The sequence below is a fragment of the Halichoerus grypus genome, chromosome 1 (genome assembly GCF_964656455.1).
Source record: "Halichoerus grypus chromosome 1, mHalGry1.hap1.1, whole genome shotgun sequence".
NCBI classification, from domain to species: Eukaryota; Metazoa; Chordata; class Mammalia; order Carnivora; family Phocidae; genus Halichoerus; species Halichoerus grypus.
Genome location: NC_135712.1, coordinates 111,210,285 through 111,225,949, shown reverse-complemented (window position 1 = coordinate 111,225,949; position 15,665 = coordinate 111,210,285). Strand labels below are relative to the sequence as shown.

At 38.6% G+C, this 15,665-nt stretch overlaps 2 protein-coding genes across 2 annotated transcripts in view; one reads left to right on the top strand and one right to left on the bottom strand.

Annotated features, from left to right (window-relative positions):
• ANKUB1 (ankyrin repeat and ubiquitin domain containing 1) overlaps positions 1–15,092 on the bottom strand; it is a 31,113-nt gene extending 16,021 nt beyond the window's left edge. The window contains exons 1-2 of the mRNA XM_036115646.2: positions 15,003–15,092; positions 13,311–13,454 (exon numbers count right to left, since the gene is read on the bottom strand). Of these exons, the coding sequence (XP_035971539.2) occupies positions 13,311–13,454; positions 15,003–15,092 (234 nt within the window). The remainder of the gene's footprint in view (positions 1–13,310; positions 13,455–15,002) is intronic.
• Positions 1–15,665, top strand: part of RNF13 (ring finger protein 13) — a 219,542-nt gene that overhangs the window by 25,624 nt on the left and 178,253 nt on the right. The gene's annotated exons all lie outside the window — the stretch shown is intronic.

Below are 15,665 nucleotides of genomic sequence, written 5' to 3'. Positions count from 1 at the left end.
TGCCATCACTGTAACCACTGTAACGTGGGAGTCTTGGAGAGGAGCCTTAAGCAAACTGACAAGTGGGCATGGGTTTGTCAAGGGGGCTCCAGCCAGTCATTGCTCTCTTGTTCAGCCCTGTTCAGTCCTCCCCTTCTCCTATCGAAATTTGCCTCCAGGGGCGCCTGGGTGGCTCAGTCGTTAAGCGTCTGCCTTAGGCTCGGGTCGTTGTCCCGAGGTCCTGGGATCGAGCCCCGCATCGGGCTCCCTGCTCTGCGGGAAGCTTGCTTCTACCTCTCCCACTCCCCCTGCTTGTGTTCCCTCTCTCACTATCTCTCTCTGTCAAATAAATAAATAAAATCTTAAAAAAAAAAAAAGAAAGAAAGAAAAACTTAAAAAAAAAACCCCCAAAACAAAATTTGCCTCCAGATTCCCCAGGAGCCCCTCCCTGCTTCAGGCTTATAATACATTACTTCATTCCCCTCTCCCAGATCACACATTGCGGTAACATAATCAACACGCAGATCTCTTTGAAAGAGCCTTTAAAGAGTAATGAATGTTATTGCTGAACGATTAGACTGCAGTGCTTTGATCTGGGGCCCACTTCAGTGACTCAAATCACCAAAAGCAGGTTCCAACCCTCTGCTTCCTGAGTTCAAACTGCTTAGGACAGTTTTTCTCAACAGCTTCTCATAAACCCATGCAATAAAAATTGAAAGGACATAGGATTTACCCTTTCCCTTTCAACCTGCTTATGCTTTCCTATGGCTCCATTAAAGTCCAACCTAATCTATGTGATATTTATAGGCAGGAAGAAATTCCTATGAAAACTAAATAAAAAGATGGGGGGGAAGAGAGACAAATTATATTTTAGGCAAAAGCTTTTCCTTATTTCTTTTATGGTTACTCTGATTTCTTGTTAGCCCTTGGTACGGATACTAATTCATACTTAAAATTAAATGTGTAATGTACAAACAAAGTAACAAAGGCCCAAGTCACTCTTCATAGCGAACTAGAAACTACATGATGTTAGAAGAGTAAGTTAAAAAGGAGCTTCTCAGAATAAGAATAAACATAAGCATCTATGACCTAGGTATACATAAAACTCTGAAACAAGTGATAAGGGAGAATTGCAAAATATATAGGAATGTTTAGATGAAAATCAAAAGTGCAAGTAAGAAAATATGTTAGTTATTAATGGAGCTAGGTTCTTAAATTGCAAGAAAATTAGCACCTACAGAGTTTGTTCTTTCTTTCTTTCTTTTTTTTTTAGCCCCCAGGAACTTCCCAGGCCCATTTAATTCATGATGTATCTGAAAATAGTTCTCTTTCTACTATTTTAACTCTATTTATCCACCATTTCATAAATCTTATTTTTGTGAGAAAACTCATTTTATGTTCTAATGAGGCACACCAGTTGGAGACACTTCTTCATGTTGGTTATTTGGAGAGGGAGCAGATGGATGTGGATTAACAGCAAATTGTCAACTCACCTTATGTACATAAGAAAAGGCATCTCTCTATATGATACCCCTCCTCGAATATTCTAAATAAGGAACATTGGTAGTTACACTCAAGGAAGTCAGATGTTATTAAATAAACAATACCATCACAAATCATTGTTGAACATATGTAAAATTAGATTTTCCCCTTTACAAATAAACCAAGATACCATGGTAGGAGGTACATGTCTTACTTTTCTTTTCTCTTTCTTTTCTTTTCTTTTTCTTTTTTTTTTTTTTTTTTTTGCTTCTGACTGAATTGTATTGTTTGAGCACAGTTATTTATGAGGGTTTTTTTATTATTAACATATAATGTATCATTTGTTTCAGGGGTAGAGGTCTGTGATTCATCAGTCCTACACAACACAGAGTGCTCACCATAGCACATACCCTTCCCAATGTCCATCACCCCACCACCTCATCCCCCAATCCCCCTCTATTCCAGCAACTCTCAGTTTCTTTCCTGAGATTAAGAGTCTCGTATGGTTTGTCTCCCTCTCTGATTTCATCTTGTTTCATTTTTCCCTCCCTTTCCCTATGATCTTCTGTCTTGTTTCTTAAATTCCTCATATCAGTGAGATCATATGATAATTGTCTTTCTCTGATTTACTGATTTCATCTCTAGTTCCATCCATATCATTGCAAATGGCAAGATTTCGTTTTGGTTTTTTTTAATGCCTGCATCATATTCCATTGTATATATATACCACATCTTCTTTATCCATTCATCTGTTGATGGACATCTGGGCTCTTTCCATAGTTTGGCTATTGTGGACATGGCTGCTATAAACATTGGGGTGCAGGTGCCCCTTTGGATCACTATATTTGTATCTTTGGGGTAAAGACCCAGTAGTGCAATTGCTGGTTCATAGGGTAGCTCTATTTTCAACTTTTTGAGGAACCTCCATACGATTTTTCGGAGTGGCTGTACCAGCTTGCATTCCCACCAACCATGTAGGAGGGTTCCCCTTTCTCTGCATCCTCGCCAACATCTGTCATTTCCTGACTTGTTAATTTTAGCCATTCTGACTGGTGTAAGGTGGTATCTCATTATGGTTTTGATTTGTATTTCCCTGATGCCAAGTGATGTTGAGCACTTTGTCATGTGTCTGTTGACTATTTGGATGTCTTCTTTGCAGAAATGTCTGTTCATGTCTTCTGCCCATTTCTTGATTGGATTATTTGTTCTTTGGGTGTTGAGTTTGATAATTTCTTTATAGATTTTGGATACTAGCCCTTTATTTGATATGTCATTTGCCAATATCTTCTCCCATTCTGTCGGTTGTCTTTTGGTTTTGTTGACTGTTTCCTTTGCTGTGCAAAAACTTTTTATCTTGTTGAAGTCCCAATAGTTCATTTTTGCCTTTGTTTCCCTTGCCTTTGGCTATGTGTCTAGGAAGAAGTTGCTGTGGCTGAGGTCGAAGAGGTTGCTGCCTGTGTTCTCATCAAGGATTTTGATGGATTCCTATCTCACATTTAGGTCTTTCATCCATTTTGACTCTATTTTTGTGTATGGTGTAAGGAAATGGTCCAGTTTCATTTTTCTGCATGTGGCTGTCCAGTTTTCCCAGCATCATTTGTTGAAGACACTGTCTTTTTTCCATTGGACGTTTTTTCCTGCTTTGTTGAAGATTAGTTGACTCTAGAGTTGAGGGTCCATTTCTGGGCTCTCTATTCTGTTCCATTGATCTATGTGTCTGTTTTTGTGCCAGTACCATACTGTCTTGATGATTACAGCTTTGTAATAGAGCCTGACATCCAGAATTGTGATGCCTCCAGCTTTGGTTTTCTTTTTCAACATTCCACTGGCTATTTGGGGTCTCTTCTGGTTCCATACAAATTTTAGGATTATTTGTTCCAGTTCTTGGAAAAAAGTTGATGGTATTTTGATAGGGATTGCATTGAATGTGTAGATTGCTCTAGGTAGCATAAACATTTTAACAGTATTTGTTCTTCCAATCCATGAGCATGGAACATTTTTCCATTTCTTTGTGTCTTCCTCAATTTCTTTCTTGAGTATTCTATAGTTTTCTGAGTACAGATCCTTTGCCTCTTTGGTTAGGTTTATTCCTAGGTATCTTATGGTTTTGGGTGCAGTTGTAAATGGGATTGACTCCTTGATTTCTCTTTCTTCTGTGTTGTTGTTGGTGTATAGAAATACAACTTATTTCTTTTTTTTTTTTTTTTTTTTTTTTTTAAAAGATTTTATTTATTTATTTGAGAGAGAGAGAATGAGAGACAGAGAGCACGAGCGGGAAGAGGGTCAGAGGGAGAAGCAGACCCCCCGCTGAGCAGGGAGCCCGATGCGGGACTCGATCCCGGGACTCCAGGATCATGACCTGAGCCGAAGGCAGTCGCTTAACCAACTGAGCCACCCAGGCGCCCTAGAAATACAACTTATTTCTGTGCATTGATTTTATATCCTGCCACTTTACTGAATTCCTGTATGAGTTCTAGCAGTTTTGGGGTGGGGTCTTTTGGGTTTTCCACATAAAGTATCATATCATCTGCAAAGAGTGAGAGTTTGACTTCTTCTTTGCCAATTTTAATGCCTTTTATTTCTTTTTATTGTCTGATTGCTGAGGCTAGGACTTCTAGTACTATGTTGAACAACAGTTGTGATAGTGGACATCCCTGCTGTGTTCCTGACCTTAGGGGAAAAGCAATCAGTTTTTCCCCGTTGAGAATGATATTCACTGTGGGTTTTTCCATAGATGGCTTTTATGATATTGAGGTATGTACCCTCTATCCCTACACTGAAGAGTTTTAATCAAGAAAGAATGCTGTACTTTGTCAAATGCTTTTTCTGCATCTATTGAGAGTATCATATGGTTCTTGTCCTTTCTTTTATTAATGTAGTGTATCACATTGATTGATTTGTGGATGTTGAACCACCCTTGCAGCTCAGGAATAAATCCATTTGGTCATGGTGAATAATCCTTTTAATGTACTGTGAGATCCTATTGGCTAGTATTTTGGTGAGAATTTTTACATCCATGTTCATCAGGTATATTGGTCTGTAATTCTCCTTTTTGGTGGGGGTTATTGTCTGGTTTTGAGATCAAGATAATGCTGGCCTCATAAAAAGAGTTTGGAACTTTTCCTTCCATTTCTATTTTTTGGAATAGTTTCAGAAGAATAGGTATTAATTCTTCTTTAAATGTTTGGTAGAATTCCTGTGGGAAGCCATTTGGTCCTGGACTCTTGTTTCTTGGGAGATTTTTGATTACCTCTTCAATTTCCGTGCTCGTTATGGGCCTGTTCAGGTTTTCTATTTCTTCCTGGTTCAGTTTTTGTAGTTTATACATCTCTAGGAATGCATCCATCTTCCAGATTGTCTAGTTTGTTGGCATATAGATGCTCATAATAGGTTCTTATAATTCTTTGTATATCTTAAGCATTGGTTGTGATCTTTCCTCTTTCATTCATGATTTTATTTATTTAGGTCCTTTCTCTTTTCTTTTTGATAAGTCTGGTCAGGGGTTTATCAATCTTATTAATTCTTTCAAAGAACCAGCTTCTAGTTTCGTTGATCTGTTCTACTGTTCTTAGGGTTTCTATTTCATTGATTTCTGCTCTAATCTTTATTATTTCTCTTCTCCTGCTGGGTTTAGGCTTTATTTGCTGTTCTTTTTCTAGCTCCTTTAGGTATAGGGTTAGGTTGTGTATTTGAGACCTTTCTTATTTCTTGAGAAAGGCTTGTAGTGCTATATACTTCCCTCTTAGGACTGCCTTTGCTGCATCCCAAAGATTTTGAACAGTTGTGTTTTCATTTTCACTGGTTTCCATGAATTTTTTAAAATTCGTCTTTAATTTCCCGGTTGACCCATTCGTTCTTTAGTAGGATGCTCTTTAGCCTCCATGTATTTGAGTTCTTTCTGACTTTCCTCTTGTGATTGAGTTCCAGTTTCAAAGCATTGTGGTCTGAAAATAGGCAGGGAATGATCCCAATCTTTTAGTACTGGTTGAGACCTGGTTTGTGACCCAGAATGTGATCTATTCTGGAGAATGTTTCATCTACACTATAGAAAAAAGTGTATTCTGTTGCTTTGGAATGGGATGTTCTGAATATATCTGTGAAGTCCATCTGGTCCAGTGTGTCATTCAAAGCTCTTATTTCCTTGTTGATCTTTTGCTTAGATGATCTGTCCATTGCAGTGAGGGGGGGGTGTTAAAGTCCCCTACTATTATTGTATTATTATTGATGTGTTTCTTTGATTTTTTTATTAATTGGCTTATATAATTGGCTGCTCCCATATTAGGGGCATAAATATTTACAATTGTTAGATCTTCTTGTTGGATAGACCCTTTAATTATGATATAGTGTCCTTCCTCATCTCTTATTACATTCTTTGGTTTAAAATCTAATTTGTCTGATATAAGGATTGCCACCCTAGCTTTCTTTTGATGTTCATTACCATGATAAATAGTTTTCCACCACCTCACTTTAAATCTGGAGGTGTCTTTGGGTCTAAAATTGCAGACAGCATATCAGTGGGTCTTGCTTTTTTATCCAATCTGATACCCTGTGTCTTTTGATTGGGGCATTTAGCTCATTTACATTCAGGTTAACTATTGAAAGATATTAATTTAGTGCCATTGTATTGCCTGTGAGGTAACTGTTACTGTATATTGTCTCTCTTCCTTTCTGGTCTATGTTACCTTTGGGCTCTCTCTTTGCTTAGAGGACCCCTTTCAATATTTCTTGTAGGCCTGGTTTGATCACAAATTCTTTTAGTTTCTGTTTGTCCTGGAAGCTTTTTATCTCTCCTTCTATTTTCAGTGACAGCCTAGCTGGATAAAGTATTCTTGGCTGCATATTTTTCTCCTTTAGTACCCTTCATGTCTTACTTTTCTTTCTTTCTTTTTTTTTTAAAGATTTTATTTATTTATTTGACAGAGAGAGATATAGTAAGAGACGGAACACAAGCAGGGGGAGTGGGAGACGGAGAAGCAGACTTCCCACTGAGCAGGGAGCCCGATGTGGGGCTCAATCCCAGCACCCTGGGATCATGACCTGAGCCGAAGGCAGACGCTTAGTGACTGAGCCACCCAGGCACCCCCGTGTCTTACTTTTCAATAAAAACAAATACGTAGGTCTATTTCATGGTAAGAATCCCACTTTTGTCTTAAAAACCCACGTGCAAACTCACTGTAAATACATACATGTGCATTAACAATAAAATAGGAGGTGTGCCTGGGTGGCTCAGTCGGTTAAGTGTCTGCCTTCAGCTCAGGTCATGATCCCAGGGTCCTGGGATTGAGCCCCACATTGGGCTCCCTGCTTAGCGGGGAGTCTGCTTCTCCCTCTAACCTTCCCCCCCGTTTGTGATGTCTCTCTCTCTCTCTCACTCTCTCAAAAAAATAAATAAAATCTTTAAAAAAAGTGAAAAAAATAAAATAAGAAAAGTTAAAGAGAAACAGATGGAAAGAAAACAGAAGTTAATGCAAGTTTTGAACAGGGCTGTACAGTTTTCACAGGTTCTGTTTTTTTATATTTTGCTGTTCTGGAGTTGCAGCGCTAAAAAAGCAGAAACTTGCCCCAATTATTCCAGAGTAGATGAAAAGAGGAAATAGTATTTTTTTTTTTGTTGAACTGAATGAATTCAAGTTGAGATGTCTTCATAAACATCTTGACGTCATAACCTTCTTTTGTATGAAAGTCATCCTGGAGAGGTTATACTTGGATTCTAAGACATTGAATTAAGGGACCTTTCTTTACATACTCTTCTTTATGGCTTATTTTAGAAAAGATAGCCATTTTTAAATTTTTTAAATTATTTTTTAAAGATTTTATTTATTTATTTGATAGAAAGAGCAAGCACACAAGCGGGGGGGCGCTGGAGAAGGAGAGAGAGAAGTAGGCTTTCTGCTGAGCAGGGAGCCTGATGCAGGGCTCAATCCCAGGACCCTGGGATCATGACCTGAGCTGAAGGCAGACGCTCAACCAACTGAGCCACCCAGGCACCCCAAGATAGCCATTTTTTTAAGAAACATGTTTTCATTTGTAAATTATACATTGTTTTTATGTTAAAATTTTTTTTTTTAATTTAAGTAATCTCTACACCCCATGTGGGGCTCGAACTAAGGACCCCAGGATCAAGAGTCCTATGTATCTCTGACTGAGCCAGCCAAGCATCCCTCATTTGTAAATTATACATTTTTCTTTTTTTCCTTTCTTTTTTTGAGAGAGAGCACACATGAGTGGTAGGAGGAGGCTCAGTGGGAAAGGGAGAGAGAGAATCCCAAGCAGGCTCCACGCCCAGTGCAGAGCTCAATTTGGGGCTTGATCTCATGACCCTGATATCACGACCTGAGCAGAAATCAAGTGTCAGATGCCCAACCGACTGAGCTACTCAGGCACCCCTAAGTTATACATTTTTAGAAACATATTTATACATTTTTTTAGGGTGTGTATAAAATATATTTAAAATCTAAAGTCACATATTATGTGTCTCCTGTACTTTGGTGTTTATGCATTAACTGTGTCTTTCAAAAGTTAAAGGTATATTATTTTGAACCAATTTTAGACCTTTTAATTTCGTTTAAGAGTCTCCAACTTGTCTGATAGACATCTACTCAGTACTACCACAGGGGCACCTGGGTGGTTCAGTTGGTTAAGCATCTGCCTTTGGCTCAGGTCATGAATCCAGGGTCCTGGGATTAAGCCCCGCATTGGGCTCCATGCTCAGTGGGGAGCCTACTTTTCCCTCTCCCTTCCCCAACCCACCCACCCCACTGGTTCTCTCTCTCACTCTGCTGTCTCTCTCTCAAGTAAATAAATAAATCTTAAAAAAAAAAAATACTACCACAATAAATTCAATCTCTCATCATAAAACAACATTCCAAGGATGCCAGAAAGGATGAACTAAGTTTTAACCCCTGCCCTTGCTTGGTTGGTGGAAATATGGTGAGAGAAGGAGGCAGGGAACCCAGCAGGAGTGTTAGGGAGACTGAACCCACCTCACACTTTATTTTATTTTTATTATTTATTTATTTATTTATTAAGAGAAGGAGAGATGAGAGAGAGGTGGCAGAGGGGCAGAGGAAGAGGGAGAGAGAGAATCCCAAGCAGACTCCATGCCTAGTGCAGAGCCTGATACAGGGCTTGATCTCACAACCCTGAGATCATGACCTGAGCCGAAATTAAGAGTCAGACATTTAACTGGCTAAGCCACCCAGGTGCCCGCCACCTCACACTTTAGAAGGCACGACCTGTCAGAGAGTTGCTTGTTAGCCCCGTTTGCAGCAAGGGCTGGACATGTGGCCAGAGTGCTGCCAATCCGGCCTACTCACCAGCCCTACTTTGAATTAGGAGCCAGTAAGGCCAAGAAGCGGCAGACACAGGGCATTGTCCCTGGCGGTAGCAGATCTGATGATGCATTGCTGGTCTGGTGGCAGGGCTGGAGGCAGTGTCCAGTGCCGGCTTTGAGGGCTCAGAGGTGGCTGCGGGGGTGGACTTCCTGGACTAGTTCTGGGCATGATGAAGACATTGTTTCTGGCTGCATACTTTCTGAACCCGATTCTCTAGTCTTCCTGTCAAGACTGTGAACTACCCAGTAGCCTTTCAATATGTTTATTTTCTGCTTAAATCGTCCAGGCTTTGTTTCTGCTGCTGTTTGCAATTAAGAACCCTGATGCTGGAAAGGAAAAAGGGCAAGGATGCCAGAGCACCTTGCCTTGAGGGTACAGAGGGTGGAGAGATGCCACGGTAAGGGAGGGAATCCAAACCCTGAAATGCATCTCAATACCTTGTTATGATGTTTCTGATAACAATCGTATACCTTCTTGTTAATTTTCAAACTTTACCTCTCAAGTCCTTTGTCAATTTATTTATTCATCACATTTTTATGGAGAGCCTACTATATGCCAGGTACTATTTTAGGCACTGGGTGCCAACAGTGAACAAAACTCAAGCAATAGTTTCCACAGTAACACTGGTTAGAGGGAAGGGGGCAAATGGGATAGTATTTCTGCATGCCCAGCAATAACCTAGGACTTTCCACTGCATCATGCCATGGTTTATAGAACACAGTGCCCTGCAGCAGCAATGAATGGGCAGGATTGACTCTTACGTTAATAGAACTTGGATGTATATCCTATAGAAGATATTTCTTATGGTTTCTATAGGACTTTTTCCCCCTGAGAAGGAAAAATTAATGCAATGTTCTTTCCCCACTATTCTCATATCACCCCCCCCATTCACTTTTCCAAATATGTCTACATTACTATTAAAGGAGAAGGTATAATACACAGGGAAACTGGAAAATATATTAACTATTTAAAAAATGTATTTAGGAGCAGATCACCTCTTAATTTATCTAAAGTCTTTCCCTCTTTTCACACAAGCAAAACCTTGTAATTCACACAAAATATAAGGACAATAAAGAAACCAAATATTTTGGATTTATTTCGCATCACATAATGTGTACTTATATATTTTTAAAGATTTTATTTATTTATTTGAGAGAGAGAGGGAGAGCTTGGACATGTGCATGAGCAGGGGGTGGGGGGGACGGGGGAGAGAGAGAAACAGACTCTACACTGAGCAGGGAGCCTGATGCGGGGCTTGATCCCAGGACCGACCTGAGCTGAAGGCAGATGCTTACCCGATTGAGCCACTCAGGCACCCCTCTACTTGTATTTTTTTAAAAAAAGAAAATTGCTTAATTGGCAAATTTTTAAACTTTGCAAAAGCATTGGTTTACATCTTGATATGTCTAAGTTGTACCAAAATAAATGAAGAGACAAGCTCTTCAAGATTTTCAGAAGGTAGAATTAATTTCACGAAGTAACATAGTTAAGAAGGAAAGGTACTACTTAAATTTGTATATATCTAATTATGCAATAAAGCAACAACATGACTTAGAATGTAACCTTTTGTTACCTAAAATAGATTAGACTGCTTAGAACTGGCCTGACTGCATTCTCTGAGGTGTGGGATATTTTCATGAAGTATTTTTGTTGTTGTAAACCCACTTTGGGCTATGATTATCCATACACAGTAAATAGTGTGGACTTTTGAAATAGGCCTCTTTTATCATCTAATCTAAATAGGAATTAAGTCAGGATGAAAACCAATATTTATGGTCTTTGCAGGTAATTCTCTTCCTTCAGATTCAAGATACTGTTTTTCTTCCCAAATCCAGTCATATGAAATTCTCTAAATGTGATTCTACTGGAGAAGGTGAAGATTAAGATCAGTAAGATTTCCATGGAACTTCAGAGTTTTTATTTAAACCCTGTGTGTTGGCCAGTCCTGGGATGCATAATTATATTCTGCGTCTCTTGAGTAAACCCATTTTACCTCTATACTCTATTTTTTTCCATTAGGAGTTTAACTCCAGGGGAAGGTTAGAGTTCAGTGCAAAGACAACTTGCACCACTGTGATAGATGATGCTTTATTGGGAGAATTTATGAAATATTTTTATTTTTTTAAAGATTTTATTTATTTATTCATAAGAGACAGAGAGAGAGAGAGAGGCGGAGGGAGAAGCAGGCTCCTAAAGAGCAGGGAGCCCAATGCGGGACCCGATCTGAGCCGAAGGCAGACGCTTAACCATCTGAGCCACCGAGGCGCCCTATGAAATGTTTTTATAAGTAAATCTATGAAATAGGTTGCCTCTGGGGAGGGAAACTGGGGGCCAGAGATGGGAGGAAGACTTCTTACTGTATATACTTTTTATATCTTTTGTATCAATGTGAATGTACTACGTAGTCAAAAATAAATAAAAGTTAGAATTTTTTAATTAAGGAAAATAAAACCAGTGCTGAGTTAAATAATAGTATCCTATTCATACTCTTAACACACATTATCTACATCCCTGAGTAGCTGTGGCTCAATCCCATCCCTCCAGCAGCTCAAATATTAGTAATAAACTTATGCCACTATCTCCAAGTAAGCAAGCAACAAGGTCTCGAACATCATTATTGGCGCTGGAAAATTCCAGGATATTTTAAAGGGTTTATCCTATACACCAAAAACATAGTATATATACTTAAAGATATAAGGAAAGACATTTAAGAAATGAGATGAAAAAAAGAGAAATGAGATGGAATTTAGTCTGCCTAAAAGAGTATTATACTATAATTTTCTTAGTGTCAGAAGGAGAAAACAAGAAATCAGAGTTGTTTTTATTTACCTTTTTGATAATTAAACATTCTTCAAGAATATAACAATAATACATGAATAAATGCTCATAAAACATTACAAACACATGTACAAATATGTTATTTTTGTTTACTTAAATGGGATCACACAATGCTAATTTTTCTGTGCCCTGTTTTTACTAGTTAGTAGTAAGTATTTTAGATTTTTTTAAAACAAAGACTTCTCACTTAGTCAATCAATGAAAGAGGGTATGTGCTATGGTGAGTGCTGTGAATTGTGTAAGACTGATGAATCACAGACCTGTACCTCTGAAACAAATAAATACATTATATGTTAAAAAAAAAAAAGATAGTAGGAAGGGAAAAATGAAGGGGGGGAAATCGGAGGGGGAGACGAACCATGAGAGACTATGCACTCTGAGAAACAAACTGAGGGTTCTTGAGGGGAGGGGGGTGGAGGGATGGGTTAGCCTGGTGTTGGGTATTAAAGAGGGCATGTATTGAATGGAGCACTGGGTGTTATACGCAAACAATGAATCATGGAACACTACATCAAAAAAAAAATTTGGTTTTAATAAAGGTTGAAATAAATTAAAATGGTAAAAAAAAAAACAAGAAAGCTAGCTTTGGCTATCATAAAAAATTTTTAATGCTAAATATGAGAAAATTAGTGCTCCATTTAGCAGAGAGTGTGAACTTAGTTTCTTGGTTCCTTGTGGCTCATGTTTTCATACAGGATAAAGAACTAGTATTGAATAACATTTCTTCCCTAGAGATCAGCTCTTAAACTCTTTAGGCCACCTGTCTCTTTAAGAAATTGTCAGAAATTTTAAAAAGAGAAAAGAAAAAAAATTGTCAGAAATTAAGGATCCTCCACCCAGAAAATCTCTAGGCACATAATTTTGCATATTTTATAATTTTAGGGTTTTGTAAAGTTCTTAAAGCCCATCCATGGACCCCCAATTAAATACCACTAATTAAGTACACTATAAATGGAAAAGGCTATCTCCAGGTGTAGGTATGTACACCTAATTCATGAATGGCTACTTTGGCTGGATTTGGATGTAGAAATTGCCTTTTCTTTTTTTTTTTTTTTTTAAGATTTTATTTATTTATTTGACAGAGAGAGAGAGAGACAGCAAGAGAGGGAACACAAGCAGGGGGAGTGGGAAAGAGAGAAGCAGGCTTCCCGCGGAGCAGGGAGCCCGATACGGGGCTCGATCCCAGGACCCTGAGATCATGACCTGAGCCGAAGGCAGTCACTTAACCAACTGAGCCACCCAGGCGCCCCAGAAATTGCCTTTTCATTCTTATTGTTACTGAGAATTTCTTCCCTCTCCTCACTCCCCTGCCCTTAATCCATTGTGAATCCAAGGAAATGATCGAATTTTCCTTCTACATCAATATTTCAGATCCACCCCTTGCCCTCATTCCAATATTGGTTTGTGGGATGTTCTGGGATGACTGGTGCAGCAACAAGGGGGATAGAGGAGGGAAAGGACATAAGGAGTAAACAAGGGGAACTCCATCCAGTCTCTACACCTTATTTCCCCGTGCAGCAGAAATCATGCATAAGACCAGTTAGACAAATGGAAGAGAGGAGAAGCCAAGAAGAGAAAACTTCTTCCTAAGTTATGAAATGACTTTTGTTGAATTATCCACAACTTTATTCAAAATGAGGTAGGTATCTGGAACAATTGTTATTCTGATCATCATACCTTAACAAAGCATTTGAGAGTTGAACCAAAAGATATTCCAACATCAGCAAGATTCCAGCTGTCCTTTAGGGCTGCCCCAGCATACATCAGCTCCAGATACCACCTGCCTTGTTCATCTTCAGAGAGAGGAATGTGGAAATAATCCTTAAAAATCAATAGCATATTATAAAAACAGTATATCTTGACATTACTAGACCAGTAATATAATCTCTTTTCTTTTACATTTTTTTTTCCACTGAGAATTATAAAATTGTTTTGGACAGATGAAGAAGTACGGGACAAGGGTTCTTAACCTGGAGCCTATACACCTCTCCAAAAGTTTATGGGTAGAGTTTAGATGGGAAAAAAACTATATTTTATTAACTCTAAAGGAAACTGAGATTTTCTTTCAATTATGTATGTAGGCAACAAACTAAAGAAGCAGTAGTTGGCTATACCTATGACTTTGTCACCAATAGAAATCACAGATATTTTCATATCACATTATAGTTGTTGCAGAAATCTCAAAATATTATACTGATCACCACTTTGAAATTACAACAGTTATTAGATACATTGCTAAAATTTGATAATGTGTTAATAAAGAAGCCCACGTGTTACTATATCACAAATTTGTTTTTTAATGTTTGAAAATTGTATTTCAATATGCTGGTTTCCTTTTCTTTGTATGTATTTTATTGTATGCATTTGAAGACATTCTGAGGAGTCCATAGGCTTCGCCAGACTGCCAAAGGGATTCATGACATAGAAAGGTTAAGAGCCTCTGTGTTAGAAGATCTAGATTTCAGTAATCACAGTGATCTATCAAATATCATGTAACTGTGATTCAATAAATGAGCCTTAGCAAATGGGAATGATCATCTCTGAGTTAAATACCATCTGATGGTTGAGACCTAATATTTGTCTTAGTTTCCCAATTGTAGAGGGAATATTTCTTTCTTTCTTTTTTTTTTTCAAAGATTTTATTTATTTGACAGAGAGAGACACAGCGAGAGAGGGAACACAAGCAGGGGGAGTGGGAGAGGGAGAAGCAGGCTTCCCGCCAAGCAGAGAGCCCGATGTGGGGCTCGATCCCAGGACCCTGGGACCATGACCCGAGCTGAAGGAGCCACCCAGGCGCCCCATAGAGGGAATATTTCTAAAAATTTATAAGAAAGCTACTGAATCCAAATTATTTCTTATTCTGGTTCTGAATCGTAGGTAAGATGGTCAACCTCTCTGAGCTTCAGTTTCACTGGATACAAAATGAGGCTGTAGCTCAGACGTTGTTTAAAGTTCTCTCCATCTCCAAAATCCTTTGTATCTTTATAGTTGCTTGCTCACCAAACGTGCCATCTGACAACTGGCATGCTCTTATATAGTTAAGAGTTAATGTCCTGTTTTTGTCCTTTTATGAAGAATTGCAGTAATACTCTGGCCAGTGCGCAACCCACACATTTCATAAAGAGATGTTAAACTTTTTTTCTTTTTCCGGAGAATTTACTGACTCAGTTTGCTTCCTGTCTAACACCTCCATAGTTACTATCTTCTTATCAAACTGTTGTGTAAGCAAATAATGATATTTTCAAATAGTTTTAGTTTCCTGATTTGCTGAAAATGTGCCTAATAGTATCTCTACCTCATGTACAGTTTAAAGCCACTGTGTAGTTAAAATTAGTATACATCTTAGTGGCTTAGGGACAAAGTACGTACCTTTATCATCAGCTTGACAGCCTCCACAGTTTCATCTGCTGAAACATCAAATGGTTCAAAAGATCCCTCAAAGGCTATGAAAATTCTCATTCTCTCAACAAATAAAACAAAGCAAGCAAGCAAACAAACAAAAAACCCCAACCCTACAACTTTTTTCAAAGAATTGGGATAGCTGGAAAAATTCCAACTCACAATTATGAACAAAAATGATGGTCAGAGGCAGCTGTTACTATCTAGCTTGAAAGTCGAGCTGAGAGAAAGTGAAGAGACAAGTCCTGCTGTATGAGTACTGGGCAACACAGACAGCAGCTGTATTGGAGGAAATGTTTCCCTGCCAATGGCAGTCAACAGCCACCTTGTTCCTATAGTGCAGAAGCCAGCAAACTTGACAATGGTTGGGGCAAGTGTGAACAAGCACCAAACATGAATTGCAGAAAGGCCACACATAAATTATACTTTTGTGATGTGACCACCACCCAGGGACTCTTGAATCCGTATTCACTCAAGTGCAGCTGATCGAAGGACCCTTCAAAATAGATATGTGATTGGGATGTACTGGCACACAGTGAAGCAAAACAGATTTGATTTTATTGAATGTGATAATCCTGAAAGTTCTCTGTAAATAACTCTGAGCTGAAGCATTCTGGTTTCCATAACAACTTT